Source organism: Chanodichthys erythropterus, chromosome 2 (genome assembly GCF_024489055.1).
Source record: "Chanodichthys erythropterus isolate Z2021 chromosome 2, ASM2448905v1, whole genome shotgun sequence".
Taxonomy (NCBI): Eukaryota; Metazoa; Chordata; class Actinopteri; order Cypriniformes; family Xenocyprididae; genus Chanodichthys; species Chanodichthys erythropterus.
This window is the reverse complement of record NC_090222.1, coordinates 4,162,076-4,186,513: the sequence shown is the minus strand read 5'-3', so window position 1 is coordinate 4,186,513 and position 24,438 is coordinate 4,162,076. Positions and strand designations below refer to the sequence as shown.

General features: G+C 38.2%; 1 protein-coding gene across 5 annotated transcripts; it reads left to right on the top strand.

Moving 5' to 3' along the window:
* Positions 1 to 1,048: 1,048 nt before the first annotated feature.
* Positions 1,049 to 17,051, top strand: vegfaa (vascular endothelial growth factor Aa). 5 transcript variants are annotated; one of them, XR_010896374.1, is made up of 7 exons: positions 1,049 to 1,805; positions 3,645 to 3,687; positions 6,103 to 6,299; positions 6,660 to 6,736; positions 7,562 to 7,594; positions 11,971 to 12,195; positions 15,685 to 17,051. XR_010896374.1 is itself a non-coding variant. In XM_067399905.1 (7 exons), the coding sequence occupies exons 1-7, from the start codon at positions 1,740 to 1,742 to the stop codon at positions 15,701 to 15,703; spliced, it is 567 nt and encodes a 188-aa protein (XP_067256006.1). In that variant the 5' UTR covers positions 1,049 to 1,739; the 3' UTR covers positions 15,704 to 17,051. The 5 variants fall into 5 exon arrangements, 3 of the variants coding, with proteins under 3 accessions (XP_067256006.1, XP_067256032.1, XP_067256016.1); XR_010896373.1 differs by lacking the exon at positions 15,685 to 17,051 and adding an exon at positions 13,838 to 13,974; XM_067399905.1 differs by lacking the exon at positions 11,971 to 12,195 and adding an exon at positions 13,838 to 13,969.
* Positions 17,052 to 24,438: the final 7,387 nt, after the last annotated feature.

The following is a 24,438-nucleotide window of genomic DNA, read 5'->3' as shown; positions in this document are numbered from 1 at the left end:
GGGCTTTTTTAAAGCCTCCCCATAAACAACAAAAATAACTAATTGTGAAATTAATGAGAAAAAAAAAACCCCCTAATAAATGTATATGACTGCAACAAGTTAATTACAACAAATAGCCTATCAAAACCCAACACTCTAAAAAATGCTGGGTTAAAAACAACCCAAGTTGGGTTACATATGGACAAACCTGGCAGGTTGGGTTAAAAGTCACCTATTATGCCCTCTTTCACATGATGTAATATAAGTCTCACCAAGTTTCAGCTTAAAATACCCCACAAATGTGCCCCTATTTGGGGTGAGCAAAAACATGTCTTTTTCTATATTGCAATATTGCTGGCTAAAAAAATAAATCTAAAATTGGTTGAAAAAAAATGCCTGGGTCAAAACAACCCAATCGCTGGGTTTGTCCATATTTAACCCAGCATTCTTTAGTGTGAATGTACTCCAGAAAACATTAACTAACAATTAAAACACTTCTAAAGCATTTATAATTCTTAATGTTCATTTCAGCATTTACTAATACATTATTAAAATCAAAAGTTGTGTCTGTTAATATTATTTAATGGACCTGAGCTCACAGGAACAATGAACTAAGATTAACAAAGATTAATACGTAACAATTGTTCATTGTTAATGCACTAACTAACGTTAACTAACGTGACCTTATTGTAAGGTGTTACAACTTGATTTTCATAATGCTTAAAGTTGCTACCTTAAGAAAGACTAGATGGTTAACATGCATCAACTACCACCCCCATTTTAGTGCGAACTGGTCAAACCTGTATAAAACGAAATGAACTGGAAGATGTATGAGAGATATACTGAGGATTTAATACAACTAAAATGCTTTCGTAAATGTAAAACCTATTTTTGTACTACCTATGAGGCGACAGCCCACACGCAATGGACACAATGCGTAAATTTCCCACCTTCATAAAAAGTGTCAAGCCCTTTCGCATCATAATCTACGTAACCTCCGCCTGACCAATCAGCGCTCTCGCCGCCCGTGTGCCCATTCTCTCTAGATATGCAGCATTGAGCAGCAGAAGCGCTGAAAGACAGAGCGAGCGCAAAGTGACAAGACCTCTCCATACTGCGCGATAACATCCACACATATGAAACAAGAAAAGCCAAAACAATTGCGGAAATAAAACGAGGAAAAGAAGGAAACGAAAAGAAGGAAAAGCAGTTAAACCAGGAATTGCCATTGGATCATTTTATACCGGCACATGTAATGTCTTGCTCTTGATGATAATCATACGCGCAGAAGCCGTTCTCTGGCCCTAGTCGCGCGTGCAGAGTGGAGGTTGCGCTTGGAAGTGTACGAAACTTTTTTTTTTGTTTTGTTTTGCCTCTGACATTTTGGATTTAGATTTATTAAAAGTCGACCTTCCGTTATACTGTGGATTTTATAAGCGAAATACGCGGAGGACCAAGATAGTGTGGATTTCACCCAATTTCTTTTCTTTGTCTTATTTTACTATTATTATTAATATTATTCGTATTATTATTATCATTATTTATGTTATTATATTTTGTGGAGGAGCAGAGACGTTCAAGAAGTTAATTTTAGTGGATTCGACGCAGGTGCTTCGGTCCTGAAGGGCAGAATGGAATTGTTATTTTGACCCACGATATCACACGGTTCATTCATATTCCTCAGCTTCGCTTTTTAATTGTTTTGAGAGCCAAAGACTGTTCAGTGACGCTCACCGCAACACACCACTGGAATTACAATCATGAACTTTGTCGTTTATTCGATACAGTTATTTTTTGCGGCTCTCCTTCATCTGTCTGCTGTAAAGGTAAGGGCTATGTATTTTTGGTGGGTTTGAAATGAGAGATAGAGGGATCAAGCCATTCGTTTTTTATTAATGTGTAGCCTATACGGAGGTCAGATTACACGCACGAGGACGGAATGCATCTGCCCAGTGCCATTACACCCTTTATACACTAGGTTACCCGAAGTTTCACGTGGAATTATCAGCTTAAAACTTATAGTTTCTCCAAACGAATATCTGTCATGTCAGGAATATTTATCAATACTGTGGTATAGCTAAAGTCTCGTTCAACGATTAAATCTCAGTTAGGCAAAGATTTTGGTTAATAAATGCAAATTTCAGTTGAAGCAGTTAAGTAAGACATTACTAAGATATATTATGTGTTGCTGTAACGCGTCCCTCAATCTGAACCAATTTTTTGTATGGTAATACTATGAATTCAGTCACAATATGGACTTAATTAGTGCTTGCGATATCTTAAGACTTTAATTAATGTAACTAATTACTCTCTTGTCGAGAACAATGACAAGATATTACCTGAGCTCCTTCGTTTCTTTGTCTCCCGCCTTATTAATTCATTTAGCCTACTTGAATAGTGATTTGGCAGTGCACGTAGTTTGATGTCGTGAAACATTTGTATGAGGTAAATTTCCGTCGTTTGTTTGTTTGTTGGTTAGTCGTAATTGTCCAAATGTTGGGTGCAGAATATGAAAAATGTCTGCTTAGATATGAAGCAGATGGTCTGTGAGGCAAACCGGCGAGTTTCTCACGCAACACCGAGAGCTGTTGCGCCAGTCCACCACCTGCAGTAACGCGACCAACCAGCAACCGATCACACGCTCTCTCTCGCTAGCGAGACTAATCTGTAGGCGGGAAAATAGGACCGTCTGATTTGTAGTAGGAGAATCATTGGCTCTCGATCCGCAGCCTCTTTCTGAATGACAAATTGACTCGCTCAGTAAGATGAAAGAAGATGATGTTCACTTTAAAAAAGATTCTAAAAGATTCTATAAAAAAATCTAAAAATTCTAAAACTACTTTTTGAAAGCATTCAAACTTCCTTAAGATTCCGAAAGTTCTCAATGCTCCGGGGCCCACTAGGGGGGCTCAGCAAACTTCCAGGGGGTCTCAATGACTTAAAATTATTTTAAATGAGTCTAAGTTAATTAAAATTCTGAAAACGGTACACTGTGGGTATGTTTGTGATTTGCATTTGCATTTGGATGTACACTCACTAGGTCATAGTTACACTAATATGCACTCTTTAGGACTATATATATATATATATATATATATATATATATATATATATATATATATATATATATATATATATATATATTTATATATATATTTATACACCCACTGACAAGCTAAAAGTTTGATTTTTGCACATAAACTGGAAACACATTTCTTGCTTTTAATGTGTCCCCTCAGCAGCTGTTGATGTTATTGTACAACATACATGGAATTGTGAAATGAACTGCTGTTTATTATTTACTGAGACTGCAAGTTTATGTTAATTAAAAGCTAGGGGGAAAAAAGCAGCTTTGTCATCATTACAGTACTTCTTGAGGAAATATCTTAGTCTAAATGGCAGTGCCTTTGATTATTTTCTTGGCCAATGGGAGGCCTTGCAGTCAAAAAGGTTGAGAACCGCTGCAAACTCCTTACTAATATAATAGGCTAAGCATCTAATTGGTCTGACCATGTATAGCATAATTAAAGTGCTTTTGGTTGTGCATAACTCGAGGAAACAGTCCTTTTTGAGAGTTTCCCAAACATTATTAATGGTTTGTTTGTAGTGGCGATTTAGATAATAACTTGTTGTCACTTATAACTGTCACTTCTCTCTCCTGATAGGCTGCCCACATACCCAAAGAAGGGGGAAAGAGCAAAAATGAAGGTAAGTCTCTTTGTATGTGCAGTGTACATACACGTTGATGTGAAGTATGTGTGATATGAAAAATGTATATGAAATTGGGCTAAGAGTCTAGCGCCACCTTGAGGACGCATATTTAATGACATTTCCAAGGCAAAATTCAAACTGAAAATGGTTTTATCCCAGTTCTGAGGCTTGAAATGCAGGTACACAGTCCATCAAATACTGTATGTTTGCGATTCTCCTTTGTTACGAACTTACGTAAATATTTGCTTGGACACTCAACTCTAGGACATATTTCCCACCCTCATTAGGTTGTGCTGAGGTTCGTCAAAGTGAATAATTATTCTACCCGCAAGCAACCTTGTGTGAAGTCATTGACCATGGCCATGTTTGTTTATTAACAAAAAACACTGCAAGATTTATCCCTGATTTGTCCTCAAGGTCACAATTATTTGTTAGCTGTGAACCTGGTTGTTTGTATAGAGTCCCTATTATGTTTCTGAGGGAACGTGTATTGTTATTTTTACATCATTGCCCATCTGCTTCCATTCATAATCAATTTCCCACAGCTTAGATCTCCTATACTACAAGATTTTGCTTAGCATTAAATTAAAATAATGAATCACCCTTAGTAGTAGTCATTTTATATTTTGCGTAATAACAGAGACAGTACCTCAGGCTAACTGTTTAAGAGATACTAAATTAAAACAGCACGTGCGACTTTGCTAAATAAACATATGGGATTCAAACATCATAGCCATAAATGAGGACGTGTCATGATAGGGGCATTGGGTGAAATGTGGCTGGTACAGTACCACCAAAAAATTTCTAGCAATTATTGACTTCATCGGCATCATAAATACAGTTGTGTTTGGTTTCTTGCATTCATGGGTGGCAGGGAGCGCTCACGCAGGGTGGGCTTCTTTTAGAGGTCAGGTGTCTGCAGTAAAGCCTGGCGCCACACTGCCTGAGGTCATGGTTTTCCCTGGCAGTCTGCAGGTCATGAGGCACTGGGGTCAGAATGAATGATGGGAAGCCAGCTCAGGGAGGTGCACAGATTAGGGTGGAGTAGGGTTGACGTGCAAGTGGGGCACATGTGCTGGTGTGTGTGCCTCAACATGTGTGACATTTTTTTTTTTTTTTTTTTTTTTTTTTTTCCCATTTGGGGAAGTAAAGTCCCCAATGAACAGAACAGGCCTGTGTGAAGGTGTGAGGCCATGCATCTGACTTTAATGGTTTAAATTTACTGACTGTTGTGGTTTAATATGTCGTTCCAAACCTGTATTCTGTTATTTTGAGGGTGGAACACAAAAGGGGAAGAATCTTCAGGCTGCTCTTTTCATATTTACCATGACTTTTGGCTATAAAAAGGACAGAAAAACACACAAAAAGACTTATGTGCTGTATTTCCCCTTGTGGAAAAGAAGTACACTTTAGAATGCTTTAAAAAAGGGGACTTATTATGGATATAATACACTTACGAAAAGAATATACTTACGCAAACTGAATACAATGTTTTTGGACACTTAATTGCATGTTATTTACAATTACATAAATGTATTATAGTTTAAATTTATTTTAAATGTAATTAGCTGAACTTTAGAGTGCTTTTTTGACTCACATAAATGATACATCTTTATATGTAATTTCATAATTATAACTAATCATAACTCTTGTCTTTGAAATATGGTAAAAGTCTACTGCCAAAAGTACTGGCAAGCATTTATGGTAAACTAAAATATACTTAATGTCATCTCTTGTAATTACATATATTTGTAATTGCACATTTGTAAATTTAGTACATTTAAAATATATTAACTTTAAATGTAATAATGGATAACTCTAAGATTAAAATTATTATCCAGACACTTTTCTTGTGCTTTAGTATGTTAGTCAACACATCAAATTAAATGTACTTATTCAAAGCACAACAAAAGGTTATTGAAACATAATTAATTATAGCTTAATCCCTTTTAAAGGTATACTTAAGTAAACAGTCATGAAAGTGTACTCTCTTTAAGTACACTTAAGTATCCTTTTATTTCATTATTATTATTGTTATTATTATACTTTTAAGATTTGGAGTACGCTACAAATGCACATTCAGCACAAGCTCACTTCTTTTTCACAAGGGTCAAGTCTTATGAAGTTGTACAGTAGCTTTGTCTGAGGAACAGACTCAGTCGTGGTTATTACGGACTTAAAATAACGTCATTAAATGGAAAAGAGCCACATGAAGATTCTTCAAAAATTCTCTTTTTGTGTTTCACAGACAAAATAACAGCATACAGGTTTCGGAATGATATAAAGGTAAGTAAATAATGAGAGAACATTCCATTTTATGTGTGAACTGCTCCTTTAATTGAACAAAAAAAGTGGGTCTTTGTGAATATGGTATAATAGTGACTGAACATTCTCACTTTTCTTGCTCTTTAGTGATTCCCTTCTTGGATGTGTATAAAAAGAGTGCGTGTGATACACGAGAGCTGCTGGTAGACATCATTCAGGAGTATCCCGACGAGATCGAGCACACGTACATCCCGTCCTGTGTGGTTCTCATGCGCTGTGCAGGCTGCTGCAACGACGAAGCGCTCGAGTGTGTCCCTACAGAGACGCGCAACGTCACCATGGAGGTGAGACTGGTTCAATCCAGTGTGTGCAGTCCTTCACCCTGCTTCCTATGAAATCATGCTTGCCCAACATGGGACAGTGAGGCGGTGTTAACTGGCATGTCAGCTATGTTGTTTACCGCTGCACACTGTGTTTACGCCCCGTTTATGTGGTTGATGTTGCTCTTGGCCACAGTCGAGGCCTGGCCTTGCCATTTATTCAACAGTGTGTAAGAAAAAGTCAATAAAAATTGAATATTTTAAGCTGTGATTCTACATCATGAGCCCTGGGCTTTCTCATTGAAACATAATATTACAGACACATTGCATGTAGTGCACAAATGCTCACAAACTTAATGTGCTTATTTTTGTATATTCGTCTAGGTACTGCGAGTCAAACAACGTGTATCGCAGCATAATTTTCAACTGAGTTTCACAGAACACACCAAGTGTGAATGCAGGTATGTTTAAAAAGGAACACTTCTTTCCAAAATGGTAATTGTGCAATTATTATGAAAGTTTGTTCAAAGTTTGAACTTATTGTTCACCGTGCTGTTATTTTTTCTGTGGAAACATGAAATCTTCAACAATTCATAGTGCCCAAAAACACCCTAAAAAAGCTACATAAAAGTAGTCTGGTGCATTATATTCTAAGTCTACTGAAGTCATAGGATAACTTTGTTAAAGTTTAAGTCATTATTTATGGAAAATCTTCCCTCTGTCGGAGAGAAAAACTGTATGCCGCATATTGGGTGTCAGTTCACCCTTCACTTTGAGATTGATTGACAGGCGATCTGACCAATCATAGCGCCGAATCCGCCATTTTGTCCAACAAACAAACCAGACAGGAGAGTTAGTAAATTAATGTTGTGGACTTGAACTTGAAAAACGGTGTGTATTGATGTCTTTTTGCGGTTGAAACAACATACCTTCTGATGTTCAGTCATGCCGCTTGAACTGATGCACTACAGCGATCTGTTATGACACATTAAAGAGCCACAAAATGGTATTTATTGTTTGAATTTCTTAGAAAATGACAAAATTTGAAAGCTGAGACTGTTTCATACCAAAAGTAACCTGCTCTGTCTTGTCATTGGCATCAAACCTGTTGCGCCATATATAATGGCTCTGTATTTATTTGGAAATATGTAAAAATTGTGTTCCACGGAAAATATAACAGCATACATCAAGGATGAGTAAATAGTGACGGAATATTCATTTTTAGCAAGTGATTCCTTTAATTCATAAAATGTGATTTAAACCTCTGTTGCATCTGTCTTTTCCAGGCCAAAGGCAGAACTCAAAGCAAAGAAAGAAAAGTAAGTTTGTTTATTATTATTATTTCTTATGTCAAGCTTATGTGTGATTTCAAGATGAAACGGTCAACATCGATTCTTCCTTTTTCATTGGGGAGATTATGGGATTTGGTTAAGATTCATTTGTTGACAGTATGGACAGTTCTACATGTAGATGGCACAGGGCGTTTCTAAATACACAGACATAAACTGCAATGACTGGGTTGATTGACCGGCGATGAGAAGCAGCCAGCTGGACACTGAACACTTAGCAGCCAGGCTATTAGCAGTAAAGTTTTTTTAGCTGTTCGCCTGGTTTGACCAATAAAATTGAGAGCATATGGTACTTTTAGCAATGTATTCCAGTAGGAGCTAGTTGTTCAGAAATATACTTGACTAGTCAGTGGGTCGGTGTACTTTATATCATGTAAATGACTTAGCAGTCTTTGCTGTCTGTATGCGGGTGGAGAGAGACTGTCCCGGACAGCTGAGATGATGTGCGTGTGAATATCTCCATCATTGCCAGATTCATGCTGCTTGCATTGTCATAAATGCTACATCCCATTTGCTTATTGTTCTATCATCTATATTTTAGGGTGGTTCAAAGGAAGTTTGCCTTGTATGTGAACACTAAATGAACTCAGATGTCCACAGCGCCAGTGCAGCTCACTTTGTAAACACACAGCACTCAGAGTTTACTTTATTTTCACTTATATGTAATTCCTAACATAAAGTTCCAGGAATTCCAGCTCACAACATTTTTCTAAGTCATCTTGCCACTGTTTTTTTAACAACGAAACATTCAAAAGTTCTTACGTGGCCACTTCCGCAGTGCCATCAATCCTCTGCAGCTCACCCAGAATATGCTTAAAATTTAACATCTAAACCAAAGTTATTATTGTTAACCATAAAACTAATTTTTTATTTCTTTAAACAAAATAAACATTAACTTAAAAAAAATAAAAAATAACGATATAAGAAAAAGTCAGGTTTCTACATGTCACTGCAGGGTTATTTGAGTATAAGAAACAACATTTATGGGATAGTTCATGACAGAATATGTTATTCAATTGTGAGTTCGGCAAACAATTTTCGAGATTTCAGGATTACTCCATTCAAATAGACAAGACTTGGTCTTGGATGCCAAAATAGCTGCCCGGTGGTGTTGCCGAGTGAACAGACTTTCCTTGAAAGGGACTTTGGCATTATTCATGATGATGCTTAATTGCTTGCTTATTTTCGTACATTGTGAGCATTCAATATATCGACTTAAATCTCTTAAAAACTCTTGATGACTCCCACAGCACGCCTTGACAAACCCTCAACTCTGTTTCCCCACAACAAAGCTTATAAAGTGAAACACTTGACTGTTCTCACACCCAAACAGTGAAATCAACTTCCACTAAATGTCACAACAGCCGAATCCCTCCTAATCCTCAGGCACGAACTTGATGCTTTCAACAGGACTTAATCATGACACAACCTGTTTTTCCTTTTATTTGTGTTAGATGTCTTTTTATAGCTAGTACATCTCTATTTCTGGCAGATAACTATTCATTATTTAATGATTGCCTTCTGCTGAACATGGCAGCCTGTCTCACAAAGAAAAACTGAAAACAAAAAGTAATGGTGCAAGTCATTTTGGATAAAATGCATAAGCAGTCCCACACTGAATCTGTGCCCTCAAAAAGCTTTGCAGATCCTCGTGCAATCGCAGTGACTGCCATTCACAAATTTCTACAAAATCTTTCTACAAAATTCTGAAATATTTTTTGGTAATATGCATTCAGTTACAAATAAGAGTTCAGTTCAATTTAGCACATTTTATCATATTTAAATCCAGTAGAATTCATCAGAATGCAGCAAAAAGAAAGCAACGAAACTGCAAAAAATTCCTTTTTTGATCCAAATTTTGATTTTGAATATAAAAAAAAGACAAGTGTTGTTATACAGCTCAAGTTTTGTTCTTATCCGATATTGTCAGTGCAGTTAAATCAGTGCAGTAATATTGCTGAATATTAAGTGGTCGTTCACGTGTCGCATCTAAAAACACGTGGAAAATGCCGGCCATGCTGCTTTTCCAAAGCGCTCGAGACAAATGGATTTCCAACACTGAAAATAATAGCCGCTTCACAAATCGTACAGCTCTGGGTATCCCAGTACAGCTATGATCAGCTGTTCCTCCATCTTGGCTGAGCTTGAAGCTGGTAAAGCTGATTGGTTGGTTCTTGTCACATGACCTGCGGTGCGCTGGCGGCATTCTGAAAATGTGATCTGATTGCTTTTTTTTTTTTAAGTTTCTGACCACAATAAACAACTAATCTTCCCAGTAATATGCCTTCAACTGTGACTTGTGCAATCTAATTTTAGAGCAAGTACAATCCGTTCATGAGTAGAGTGTGCAGCTCATCATGTGTCCGTCAGTCCGCTCTCAGGGTTTTACAGCCCACAGTAAAAGCCTGAATTTCTCTGTATATCTCTTAAGACCTCTGTCCTGAGCTCTGATAACAGGACTCTTTTATAGGATGGTTTCAGTTTTTCTTCTGAGGCGAGGCTTTTGCTCTTTGCGGCAGCTGTAAGATGGTGGCTGTGAAGACCACCCGCTGCCTCTCACACCACAGTTGCTCAAGGCTGACCCTTGCCTGCTTCCCCATACTAATCATAGTAGCAAGTGTCTGTCGTTAACCCACTTTTATTTTTAGCCTTTTAAATAGTAGGTGATCCTGAGACAGAGGTTATTGTTGGTTATTGTGAGCTGTTTGACAAACCTCATTTAGTGCCATTGTGTCTTAACCTATGTTAGACCCCAAAACTATCTAAAGACACAGAATCCAGTCATTGTGTTGCATAACAGAAATATTAAATCAAATGGCAGTTATTTTAAGGAAACAGAAAGGAATTTGCATTTTGCTTTTATCCGAAGCAACTTACAAAAGAGGAACATAAGCAATATTCACAATATACAATGGCAGGTTTACCAAGCCTTTATTTTTAGCACTTTATTCAATAGAAATTGTTTCAAATCAGTTCAAAGTTTTCAAATCAGCAAGTTTTGTTCTCATCCGATAGTGTCAGTGCAGTTAAATTAGTAATATTATTGGATATTAAGTGAGAAATATTATTACATATTTCATGCTTCCACTAAATGACACCAGTTGGTCAAAGGTCATTACAAAAATGGCTCAGAAAAGTGTCTAATCTAATGGAATGACCCCGTTTAATTGGATGTGCGGCGGCTGTGTGCATTTCTGCACCTTGCTAGGTTAATGCGAGCGTACAGAGATGGATCAGGTTAGCTGAGAGGGCTAAATGAAATCCGTTCGTCATGGGGCTAAGCGCCGACTCTCTGCTTGTCGTCTCTACCTCCTGTCTTTCAGCACGTAGGCAAACGGGGGGGCGGGGAGTCCAGCGACTCTGATTCACAAGCTCAAGTTCAGCTCCTTGTACTTCGATCCTTACCTCTAAGCTCCTCAAACACACACACACACACACACACACACATGCTACGGCTCATTCAGCTGCTTATTTGGACTATAGCGTCTGTCGTTCGTTCCTCACGAGGGCTGTCCGTGACGCGCTGCTCCTCGCTTTAATTGGTGGTGATTAGGGTTGTCACAATATCAAAATTTCAGTAGTCGATACTAACACCAGAAAAATGAATAATGCATATGTATACTACTTTATTTAAAATGTTAAATATTAATATAAATATACAAATTAGGTTAAAAACAGTGGCATATAGCCTTTACACTACCGTTCAAAAGTTGTAAGATTTTATGTTTTTTAAAAAGAAGTCTCTTCTGCTCACCAAGGCTGCATTTATTTGATTACAAGTCCAGAAAAAAAAATTCTATTGTCTATTTTTCTATTGTAATATATTTTAAAATCTAATTAGATCAAAGCTGAATTTTCAGCATCATTACTCCAGTCTTTAGTGTCACATGATCCTTCAGAAATCATTCTAATATGATGATTTGCTGCTCAAGAATCAGTGTATCAGAGTATTTTTGTGGAAACCGTGATACATTTTGTATTTCAGGATTCTTTGATGAATAGAAAGTTCAAAAGAACAGCTTTTATTTGGAATAGAAATCTTTTGTAACATTATAAATGTCTCTTTATTGTCACTTTTGATCAATTGAATGCATCCTTACTGAATAAAATGATTCATTTCTTTAAATAAAATGAATAAAATGATTCATTTCTTTAATTTTTTTTTTCAATGGTAGTATAAGTAAACAAAAAATCAATTAAACAACAACAAAAAAAAGTATCACCTTGTTACCGGAGTACCTGTACTTTTGACATCACTAGTGCTGATAGATTTTTCTCAGCATGACTGTTAGAAACTTCAACTTTTTTAGATGTCCTATTCTTGCGTTATTTTCCTTTTTTTGCAGAAAACCCAGAGTGGGGAGGGTTAAAAGCCGAAAAAGAGCAAGAGAGGGAGATACAGGCGATCTCAACGCCTCGGCTCACCTGCGCTCAAGCAGTATTTTGCTCTCAGTCATTGGCTTTATTTCAGGGCAGTTTGTTTGCTCTTTGTAATCTCACTCAGTCTGCATTTATTTGTACTCATATTCACACTGTTGGCCCAAAGCCCGCAAAGACGAAAGCAACCAAAGGTAAATAATCAGTGGTTGCATGGCTGTCTCTGTCATTATCATATTAATGTGCCACCACAGCTGGGATGATCACCTGTATTCAGGCCCACTGATGTTTCTGACAACAATCTCTTGTCACTTGGGCTCTTGTCTGTACTACACTGAAACAAGTTAAAGGGTTAGTTCACCCAAAAATGTAAATTCTGTCATCATTTACTCACCCTCATGTTGTTCCAAACCTGTAAGACTTTCATTCATCTTCGAAACACAAGTGAAAATATTTTTCATGAAATCTGAGAGATTTCTGTCCCTGCATTGACAGCTACAACTACCACTTTGATGCTCAAAGTAGTTCATCCCTCTTATGAAGCTCAAACGTACTGCGAAACACGAGAATGAACCTCATTGGTTCGTATTATATCTAATGTGTGAGTTGATCAATGTTTATATGAGAATAGAAGGCTAAATGAAATATGTTCATCATATAAAGCGATCATGTCTTTTCAGAAAATTTGAACTAAACCATTCAATTCATATGGATTAGTTTTACAATCTCTTTATGAACTGTCAATGGAGGGACAGAAATCTCTACATTTGTGTTCTGAAGATGAACGAAAGCCTTATAGGTTTGGAACAGCATGAGGGTGAGTAAATGATGACAGAATTTTCATTTTTGGGTGAACTAAAACCTGTTTTGTTCAGTTTCAGCAAGTAACACTCCTCATAGAAGAAAAAAGTGATGTGCTAGCTTTAATGACTGGCAGAAATGATTGTGGGTGTTATTCATTTTTTATTTTTTTTATAACAGAAAAGATTATGCATATTTTGAAAATACATCCCAGTAAACATAACAAACAGTTGCGTTTTATCATTTTAAGTGAAAATTCTGCTGTCATATAGCTAATTTGGCTTTCGTTTATGGTGACATTAAGTTGTGAAAAGCCTTAAAAATTATTATGTTGACCTAGTAACATTTTAGCTTATGTCTGAAGAAAAGATATTAATTAAGTATGGTATGGTCTTTATAATGAAAAATCATTATTTTTATTACTGTTTTTGGGAATTTTTTTGATTAATATTACATCAAAATGTAAGGTTTGACCAAACCATAAATATAATTTGAGAAAAACTGGAGTATTTTTTTTCTTTTCACTGTGTAGGTGCAGTTACACAATTAAGAAAGTTAAATTTCAGAACAGATAAAGTGTTTGTGTATGAAACCATTTTAGAAATGATTCAAAATTGTGCTGTTATACTGTGGCAAGTCTCTGTATTTGACTGAGCCATTTTTGCAAACATTGCTTTTGCGTCATTCTGCTTCCAATTGTGTATATGTGGAAAGTGTGTATGTGAATGCAGCTGTCTGTGTCAGTCCAATAACCGTTCCTCGCTGAATCAATGTTGCCACTAATCACCGTGCCTCATGTGCGATGAATGAATGAGCTTATAATTCACTCCCATCACACAATGTCAGCTTTCCTTCTGCCACTAATGCTACCCATCTTCAAAACGAAGCAAAAAAGAGCACAGTTCATTCAGTCTTATCCGGTGAAGGTTGTGTGATGGCGAGGTACATGATTGTGTGTGTGCGTCACTCCAGAGCTCTGCCCAGATCACTAGTGCTTAGATGTCTCTCTGTCTCTCCCTTCTGCTTCCCTTGCAGCCACTGTGAGCCTTGCTCAGAGAGAAGAAAGCGCTTGTATGTGCAGGACCCCCTCACCTGTAAATGCTCCTGCAAATTCACACAATTGCAATGCAAGTCCAGACAACTTGAGTTAAACGAAAGAACTTGCAGGTTTGTCTATGAACTGTCACGACGTGCAACACGCAACTTCTCATCCCAAGCTCTTTCTCTTTGCATGCTTCTAGCGCTTATTGCATTTTCCCTCTTAGATGTGCATGTTTAGGGTGACGTAGTGTGTGTGTGTGTGTGTGTGTGTGTATGTGGTTTATTGCTGTGAGATTCAACCTTTGATGTCAGATTCTAGTGCGCTACTGCCTCGCACTAATAACGACATCATGTTTTATGGTGTCAACACTTTGGCGTTGAGCATAGAAATGATTAATGAACTGAATTCACTGACATTAACAAGATATTCTGTCAACATGCAATATCATTTTGTGTTTTTGATACAGGCAGGGATGGTGCGTATATATGTGTGTGTGTTTGTAAAGTGCAACTCACACAATCTGCTCTCATTGATTCTTTTTTTTTTTTTTTTTTTTTTTAATGTCAGTTATTGCCATTTTATGTTCATAATGAGTCAGAACTTAATTTGGCATTATTGATTTTGCCATCACGTGCCATTAGCTCTTCAAGTTTCAGATGCATAATATGAGATCATGTTGAATTATACAGTGTATGTGAATATACAGTAAGCGTGTCCATGCTGTTTGCTTCTCATCAACTGTCCCACTAATTTAAACTGTGTGATCTTATGTGGCCTTTGCTGGCATTCTGTATATGTTGTCCACATTTTATTGTTATATTTAGTGGAGATCATAGCATACTTTGATCCTGTGGTCGTTCCACCCAAACCAAATTTTAACCCCATCCAAAAGTCTAACCTCTGGACATTTTTACATAACTACATTGTCCCGGTATACAACACTGCACGAAATACAGTGTCCCACAATACAATGCAATGTTTTAGATCAGTACCAGCGATGCAAAATAACTGTATCTAGTTCCAAGATGATAACTTGACACACTCTCTAAATAAAACAACAAGATAGACTACAAATCTTAAAGTATATTTACTTGCAGATAATGTAATATTAATGCACTTAAAGGCCACTTAAAGATAGTACACTATTGTCTTTACACTTTTTATAAGTGCACTTTGTAATAATGTCAAATTAAAAGTATTAAAGATCATTGTTTTTATATTCTTTTGTTGTGCTTTAAATGAGTACATTTAATTTGATGGGTTGACAAATGCTAAAACACATAAAATACTTGATTATATTTTTAACTGTAGTGTGTTATTCAATATATTTAATGTACTAATTAGCAGCTTCATTACAAACGTAATTACAAATATTTAGTTTATCATAAATGCTTTTCAGTGCATTTGTCGGTGCACTTTAAACATTTCAATGACAACAGAATTATGAAATTACATATAATGTACTCATGTCCCACTTAAGTGAGTCGTGAAAGCACTCTAATGTTCAGCTGATTGCATTTAATATAAATTTAAACTATAATGCATTTTTATTGAATTTCAATTAACATGCAATTAAGTGTCTGAAAAAATTACATTTCACACAAGTATATTCTTTTAAAGTATATTATTTCATAAGGACATTTCTCATGCCCATGCAGTATAGTCACTGTATTTTCCATTCGGGATTCATTCTATCGTGGATGAACAGGCTTAACTCTGACCGGTTGTGGGGTGTTGGGCTGGTGAAGTCACAGATCAATAAGTGCATAGGCTTTCCTTGACATATATTAGCATAGCTTCCCCTGTGCAGATCTCTAACCAATCCATTGTTCTCTTTCAGATGTGAAAAACCAAGATGATGAGCGGAACGCTGGGCAGAACACTGAATGAAGGAATTTTTTTACAGCACAGCACTTTTTAACCCTGAGGATGCATTCCCTGGACGAACTACAAACACTACCCTGAACAAATATCATCCCAATGTATATTTTTAAGATATTAATATATGAATATATAGAATATATATTATATATATTAAATGACAATGACAATGTGTGTCGCTGCTATCATCTGAATTACTACAAACAATTAAACGAAGACGCTGCTTGGCGTGTGAATGGGATATATTGCAGTGTCACTGCACCTGGGTCTGTGATTGGACAGAACACGGTGAGGTAATGCTTCACTGGATCAGCTGGCTGTGGATTCACATTTAAAGACTCGGATTGAATGTCCAAGACTTCACTGAGAGGTGCAAACGATAATCTCCACCCCTTTATATGAACAGTTACAGACTGTCAATCAAAGGAGCGGAAGTGACAGATTCTTTCGGACTGTTCGGAACAGTGGGTCCAGGCACGGGATACGAATGCGGAACTATCTATTTCTGTGATGTCACTCTTACTTGGGTGAAGTCTTAGTCAAAAAAGACACCTGTACTGACTAACATCCTATAGGACTTGGTGTGAAAATACTAAAGGGATATTACATGTATGTATATATGGAAATAAAGAAGAAGAAAAGATAAATGTGACAAAATGCAAATTGGAAAAAAAGAAAAAAAAAAGATTCTGACTTTTGCAAAGGAATAGAATCATTCAGTTCAGTATAAAACAGATATTTATGGTTCGTAACATTTTCCAAAGAGAATATTGCACACAACTTTAGGAACTGTTCATTACCACACAGTGTCTGTATATACATACCTAATATCCCTTTATGTAATTCACCTCATCTAATTTATAATGTTAGAATATGTTCAGTATTCTGTGTATTTAATTTGATCTATTTATATACAGTGTTATTGTTGATATTGTTTTGCTTTGTTTCCTATCGACATTGTCATCAATCTGAAAAACTGTGTATGGCTTTTATAGAATGAAATACAAATGAAAAGAGAGACAAACACTTCAACATTCCTGAAAGCGCCTTTTTTGTCCTTGTTCATTTGAACATTTTTGTATAAGTGATCAGTCTGATGGAGATACAAGATCTGTGGAGGAGAAAACAAAACATTCTTTTTTGTGTGAAAGTGCCAGAATTTTTTTTCTTTGTTTGTTTTCCATGTACAGCCACATTTTCAGTATATTTTCACAGTAATATATTTATTGGTGCTGTTAAATATTAACATCCTTTTGTGTTTTTAGTATAACTATTAAACATATTTATTTTCAAATGATATTGTTTTTTATTAAAGCAAAAATGGATTTCGGTTTGGTGAGTCTGTTTTTGTCAGTAAAGTTTTTGTGCACTGACATTATGTCCAAATTGTTGGTAAAAAAAGGGGGGGGGGAAACTCCTGAATTATCCACTAACTGTAGGACAAGGCATTTGCACAAAAATGCACAAATGACACATTAAGACAAGTTACTGTAAAACAATAAAGACAACATCACATATTCCAAAAAAGCTATTATAAAACAACAGCTAAAATTTTACCTTCACTTAGGACATTGAAATGAAAAATACATGGCAACTGCATATAGATTATGACTATGTTCCCACCATAATTGATTTATTGTCTCAAAGCTCTGTGGAAAATTACCACCATTTACACACCCTCATGTCATTTTGATCCTGTATTATTATTATTATTTTGAAAACTAGCTTCTCTTTGTCGTTCAACAATAGTGGATGGTTATTTATGCTGCCAACCTCCAAAAAGGACAAAAATAATATGGATATACAGTGAGTACGGAAAGTATTCAGACCCCCTTAATTTTTTTTCCTCATTAATGTACACACAGCACCCCATATTGACAGAAAAAACACAGAATGGTTGACATTTTTGCAGATTTATTAAAAAAGAAAAACTGAAATATCACATGGTCCTAAGTATTCAGACCCTTTGCTGTGACACTCATATATTTAACTCAGGTGCTGTTCATTTCTTCTGATCATCCTTGAGATGGTTCTACACCTTCATTTGAGTCCAGCTGTGTTTGATTATACTGATTGGACTTGATTAGGAAAGCCACACACCTGTCTATATAAGACCTTACAGCTCACAGTGCATGTCATAGCAAATGAGAATCATGAGGTCAAAGGAACTGCCTGAAGAGCTCAGAGACAGAATTGTGGCAAGGCACAGATCAGGCCAAGGTTACAAAAATAAATTCTGCTGCACTTAGGTTCCTAAGAGCACAGTGGCCTCCATAATCCTTAAATGGAAAACGTTTGGGACGACCAGAACCCTTCCTAGAGCTGGCCGTCCGGCCAAACTGAGCTATCGGGGAAAAGAGCCTTGGTGAGAGAGGTAAAGAAGAACCCAAAGATCACTGTGGCTGAGCTCCAGAGATGCAGTCGGGAGATGGGAGAAAGTTGTAGAAAGTCAACCATCACTGCAGCCCTCCACCAGTCGGGGCTTTATGGCAGAGTGGCCCGACGGAAGCCTCTCCTCAGTGCAAGACACATGAAAGCCCGCATGGAGTTTGCCAAGATGGTGAGAAATAAGATTCTCTGGTCTGATGAGACCAAGATAGAACTTTTTGGCCTTAATTCTAAGCGGTATGTGTGGAGAAAACCAGACACTGCTCATCACCTGTCCAATACAGTCCCAACAGTGAAGCATGGTGGTGGCATCATGCTGTGGGGGTGTTTTTCAGCTGCAGGGACAGGACGACTGGTTGCAATCGAGGGTAAGATGAATGTGGGCAAGTACAGGGATATCCTGGACGAAAACCTTCTCCAGAGTGCTCAGGACCTCAGACTGGGACGAATGTTTACCTTCCAACAAGACAATGACCCTAAGCACACAGCTAAAATAATGAAGGAGTGGCTTCACAACAACTCTGTGACTATTCTTGAAAGGCCCAGCCAGAGTGCTGACTTAAACCCAATTGAGCATCTCTGGAGAGACCTAAAAATGGCTGTCCACCAATGTTTACCATCCAACCTGACAGAACTGGAGAGGATCTGCAAGGAGGAATGGCAGAGGATCCCCAAATCCAGGTGTGAAAAACTTGTTGCATCTTTCCCAAAAAGACTCATGGCTGTATTAGATCAAATGGGGGCTTCTACTAAATATTGAGCAAAGGGTCTGAATACTTAGGACCATGTGATATTTCAGTTTTTCTTTTTTGATAAATCTGCAAAAATGTCAACAATTCTGTGTTTTTCTGTTAATATGGGGTGCTGTGTGTTCATTAATGAGGAAAAAAAAGAACTTAAAGGATTGTAGCAAATGGCTGCAATATAACAAAAAGTGAAAAATTTAAGGGGGTCTGAATACTTTCCATACCCACTGTATCTTTGTGTGAGGAAAAGGTCAAAATTTAAAGGTTCTCTAAGCGATCCTGGGCGGAGTAACTTCCTGTTGACCCTCCCTCCTCCTCCTCCTCCTCCTCCTCCTCCTCCTCCTCCTCCTAACCCTCCTCCCCCTCCCCTCCGTGCTTCCTGAAACAGCCGTGAACGCGCATTTAAAATCATTCTTGTCGGTTATTGGCTGGAGCATGTTTATTATGTTAAGTGGTCTAGGCTGCACCAGTTTGTTTTTATTGCCGTTTTCGGAGCTTGTGGCGACTACAGAGACCGCGTTTATTTTTTACAGTGTGTTCAGGGGACAGGCAGCTAGCAGATATTGAGGAGATGTTTGCTGTATGTGACAGAAAATGTTTTGGCCTAAAAACGTGTGACATTACTTAGAGCACCTTTAAGTAATTATGTTTCCTCCATTTTGCTGGGTATTTGATCACCCTGCTTATTTCACATCTACTTAAATACATAAATAATTGGACATGAAATATTGATTTTCTTTGAAATTATTTTATTAACTTACCTCACCTGGTAATGGTCACGTGTTCTGTGTTAAAAAAATGCATGAATGAGGAATACTTGACATAGACTTTAATTTTAAAAGCAGGTGATCGTTAGGAGTACACAGGAGAATAAACCACACATTAAATCATACACGAGAACTGACAAGTGACCTGAACATAACAGGGAGTATAAATACCAGGCGAACATAATGACAGGCAGGAGAAATCTGAGGACTGAGGACCAAGGCGAAGCCAGAGGGATGGTGGAGCCCGACGGAGCTGAAGGGGTGGAGGGACATGTCGGGATATCCTTGCCAAAGTAGAGCTGAAGTCTGGAAGACCAGAGGCAGATCCATGCAGCAGAGTGGAGTCAACAAAGGGGGAGCTGAGGGACTGAAGGGAAACAGCAGAGGAGGGGCCAAAGGACTGGCTGTCTTTAGTAGAGGAGGTGAAAGAGGGAGGCTGGATGGGGTCTTCTTAGACACAGGAGTCTTGGAGCTGGATGGGAAAAGTGGAGACATGGAAAAGCTTTGAGCTGGGTGGGACCAGCAGAGACAAAGGAGACTTGAAGCTGGTTGGGACCAGCGGGGATGGGAGAAATATCCTCTTCCACTTCCCCATAATAATAATTGCCAGAGGCCAGATATAGCTCACCCTCAGTGGTAGGAGTGTAGGCAGGGCTACCTTTCATCCCCTCGTACTCCAGGAGGACACCCAGTGGCACAGATGATGGTGCCAGCTCGCGCACCTGGTCAGACTCTGCGTTGGGCTCTTGCACTGAGGTGATGAACGGCTCAGGTGTGGTCTTTGGCACTGGCATTGTGGCAGGCTTGAGCACTGTCTGCGGTGGGCTCTGGCATATCGTCCGTTAGCGGTGTGAGAGGCAGCTGGCTGGGTTCTGGGTCTGGAGTGGGGCTGGTGATGTCTTCCTCCATGGAGCAGATGGTGTAGGGAGATCCACATATCACCAGCACCCACATAGCACCCGCTCACTCAAGTTACTCTGCAAAGCTCCCGTGAGGACCATCCATGGGCAGGCATGCCTTGGACCACTCTTTGAGGCCGGTGAGATTGAGGAAATTCCTTGTGTGGTCCTCCAGGGTATACTATAACTAAACTACACAACGGTCAGATGACTTCAACCTCAGCACCATTAAGCTTCCGACAACTCTTTCTTCTTTATTAAAAAAAAAAAAAAAAAATCCCAAAAGTTTAAGTTAAAATAATTTGCAAAAGCACGATTATAAACTTTAAAAGCGATTAGTGATTAGATGATTTTACCTGTTCAGTATGATGCCATTTAATGTCCTCGGCAACCTCTGTAGTACCATTTAGACACTTGTTAGCAGCCACCTTTTTCAAAACAAATAAAAGCCTTTTTTTTTAAAAATCACAAAGATGTTTTACTGATGTATTTTAGAATAGAATAAAACCGGAAAATATCTTGAGCTTTGTTCATCACCACAGAACTTATTTCAGGCATATTTCAGGGTTTTTAAAAAAAAACAAAAACAAAAAAACATTGACGATGGATGATGGAAACGGAAATTCAAAAATGCTAACCCGTTTCCAGGTTTTAGGACTCATTCATTAAAAATTTCTTTATTTCTCATTATTGTGTCTATTTATACATCAGTTACACTCATCTTGGACTGGGCTATTAAATATATATATATACAAAAATAAAATATACTTAAAATATACTTACATATATACATATATATTACAATAATGTAGACAAAAAAGTAAAATGAAATCTGTAGAAACAGGGTCATGTTTTGTCTGCATTTCCTGTAATGAGCACCAAATTACTGGTTTAAACATTGTTTTTCAACAGCCCTTAAATGAAACTGAGAGTAAACTGACCCCATGGGTTACACTTCCTTATTATATAATAAGAGTTACAGGAACAATTTACTTATGAAACACCCTTATTAAGGTTACTGATATAGATTACAACACTTTTTACAGTAGACCATGTGACTAATCAAAAATCCTGATAGGGATTATAAGCAGTGCTTTATTTTCTCTGCCTTTAATTCACCTTCAGAAAGCTCCCAGGTCCTCTGTTGTTTGACTTGTAAGTTAACAGTTTATCGTAAAATACTTTTTTGGTACTAATTTGATCTCCTCAGAGTTGTTCCAAACATCTTAAGGTTATGTATGTAACCCCAGTTCCCTGAGAAGGGAACAAGATGCTGTGCTAATTTCTGATGCTACAGGGATGCGTTCTCTTGGACCCGATGTCTGAGGCAGGTGTAACTTCATGTTCAAACCATTGTCCTGCGCAGTGCGATAATGTCACACAAAGCACCTGAACATATAAATAGGGTGCCTGCAAACATGTCATCAGATTCAAATTGTCTGAAGGAAGACGTTCAGGCATGTCCGAAACATGGTAATGTGATCCAGCATCTCATTCCCTTCTCAGGGAGCCAGGGTTACATACGTAACCCTAATACATTCCCTTTCGAGGGAACTTGATGCTGTCATTTGCTGATTTTCTCAACTAGCTCAGTACTATAGGTGTTAGAACAAATACCCAAGCTTCATGCTCAACCATTTCTGAAATAGGGACTCCTGCTTTAGACCAGTCTGAGCCACAGCTACAGGAAAGCTCAAAGCCTATAAGAGCAGAGCTTACAGGGGAGACTATATACATAGCCTCAACTAAGTCTGTAGCACCACATCCATCAGCCAACCAGGTGAAGATGAAATACGAGTTGCTTGCAGCAACCTTACATATAATCCTAGAACCTGAGCACAAGCCTCGGAGAGCAGCATACCAAAGGGAGCATGCAAAGGAAGAATTCTCTACTTACAGACTTATGATTTCTTCTGGAGAGGCAACAGAGAATGGGTTGTCAACCGTGATACTGTCAATCCCTGCTCCAACTGTAAAGAAGTCTGTTAGGATGAGGGCCAATATGTACACATGGAGCATAATACTTTTTCACTACCCAAGATTGACAAATGGGTAGGATGGCAAGGGAGAGAGTGAGGGTCCCACTCAATCACAACTACTACTACTCTACTCATGCCAGTCCCTGCCAAGGAGCTACACCCTACTTCAACTGCCAGTCGATGAACTGGGGAGGGTGAAGGAAATTATCAGTCAAGCTCAACTTGAAGGGGATATCTCTTGCCATGTTTAGATACCCCATCAGAAAGGATTGAGAAGGTGAGATAAGAGACTGGACCACCACGGAGCTCCGCCTTACTTCAGCACCCAGTTTATGAACAGATTCAATCTGTCAAACTCAACTTGGGGAGGATCAGTATTAACCAAATAGAATGGGAAGAAACTGGGCCACCAGGGAGCAGAGTCATAGTTCAAATCCTAGAGTTAATAAAGCTAGGAAGGGCAACAATTCCATCGGCCTAACTCCACCCCACAGCAATCTTTGGATGTGCAGCCTTACATAAAAACTTAAGTTGAAAAACTGGGGAAGGGATTTGCCAACCAGCTTAGATGTTATCTGGCATGGCATGGCAAAACAAGAGTTTTCAGTGATGAAGATGTCCCCAGGGAGAGATAGCTTGCTAAATTCTCTTCAACCCAAGGCCTCCGTCCATAACAATGCTCACACATCCCCTTGATATTTGTGTAATTCAAATTCAAAAGAACTATGCGAGCAGATCAATGGTGCTTTCATAAACCTGATACCTTGGTGTGCAGGACCGGAAGAAAAGGAAGGCTCACCATAGCTGGAGACTTATGACCTACCAGATATCTCTCATCTAAATGGCCATAGATGATCTCGCACTTCGGGCTGTACCAATTCAAACTTAGTTGGGCTGTAGCAAGAGTCATAAGCTCCATAAGCTCATCGTATGCAGGGCTTAGGAAGGGAGAGTGTCAGACTTAGTGTCAGATACAACTGACTCAACATCTAGCTCCTCAGAATCAGAACCAAAAGCTAGCAGTTTGCTTTCGTCTAACAGGTTTACAGGCTGTGATGTGTTTGCAGGTACCCTTTTTATTCGCTCGGGCTCTCAATGTGACAATATCGCATTGTGTCGGTCGACAGTAGTGGCGTTAAGTTAAACGTGCCTCAGATTCCGGGTTCCCTAAGGATGCGTCCCCATTGTGTCAGCAACTGACACAGTGTTGAGTTCCCTGGAAAGGGAACTTATTTGACTGACTTTCTTTTGTGAAATAAAATGTTTGGAATAATGTCATATCTTCTTTTTACCACACAAGGAAAGTGTATATGTAGTGATTCATAGTGATTCATCCAAATAATTTAAGCAATTTCAACTTTGTTATTAGTTATACAAGGTGCACTATATAGTTTTTCAATCTGCTAGGGGGCGCCTATTCAAAACAAAGGCGTAGCTTGATGACGCCAAGTTTGAGCGCAGAATCTTGGGAAATGTGGTCTTCACCTCACAGCCGGAGATAAATAAGAATTATTGGGCAGAAATCATATTCATGGATGCAATTGTTAACATTACTATTGTATGAAGCAGAGCAGGACCGAGTGTTGTGGGAGCTGAATGAGGTCGCTGGAGCAATTGTTGATGAGAGATGAACGCAACACATCTCGCAAGCAGCGAAACATTTATTATGCCACAGTCGCCGGCACTGCTTCCGCTTCCGCTTTTCTGGACATGAGTATGAAGTAAAGCGTCTTTGTTGATTCCATAGTTTCTACAAAATAAAACGGATACCGAGGGTAATGCGGGTATGATGCAACTGACAGGCAACTCCTCACACGTCCCGGAGCCTTGGTTAAAATTGCAATTTTCTCACGGTTTACAAATAGTTGGAAACATTTGGGATATTGTAAGTACTCCACTGAACAAAATATATAACACTGGCCTAGTGGGTTTTG

Bases quoted from the DNA above. Each gene is read 5' to 3' on its own strand.
- vegfaa (XM_067399905.1), top strand. From the start codon at position 1,740: ATGAACTTTGTCGTTTATTCGATACAGTTATTTTTTGCGGCTCTCCTT. The intron at 1,806-3,644 runs GTAAGGGCTATG...CTCTCCTGATAG, and splicing joins TTCATCTGTCTGCTGTAAAG to GCTGCCCACATACCCAAAGA. The intron at 6,300-6,659 runs GTGAGACTGGTT...ATATTCGTCTAG, and splicing joins CGCGCAACGTCACCATGGAG to GTACTGCGAGTCAAACAACG.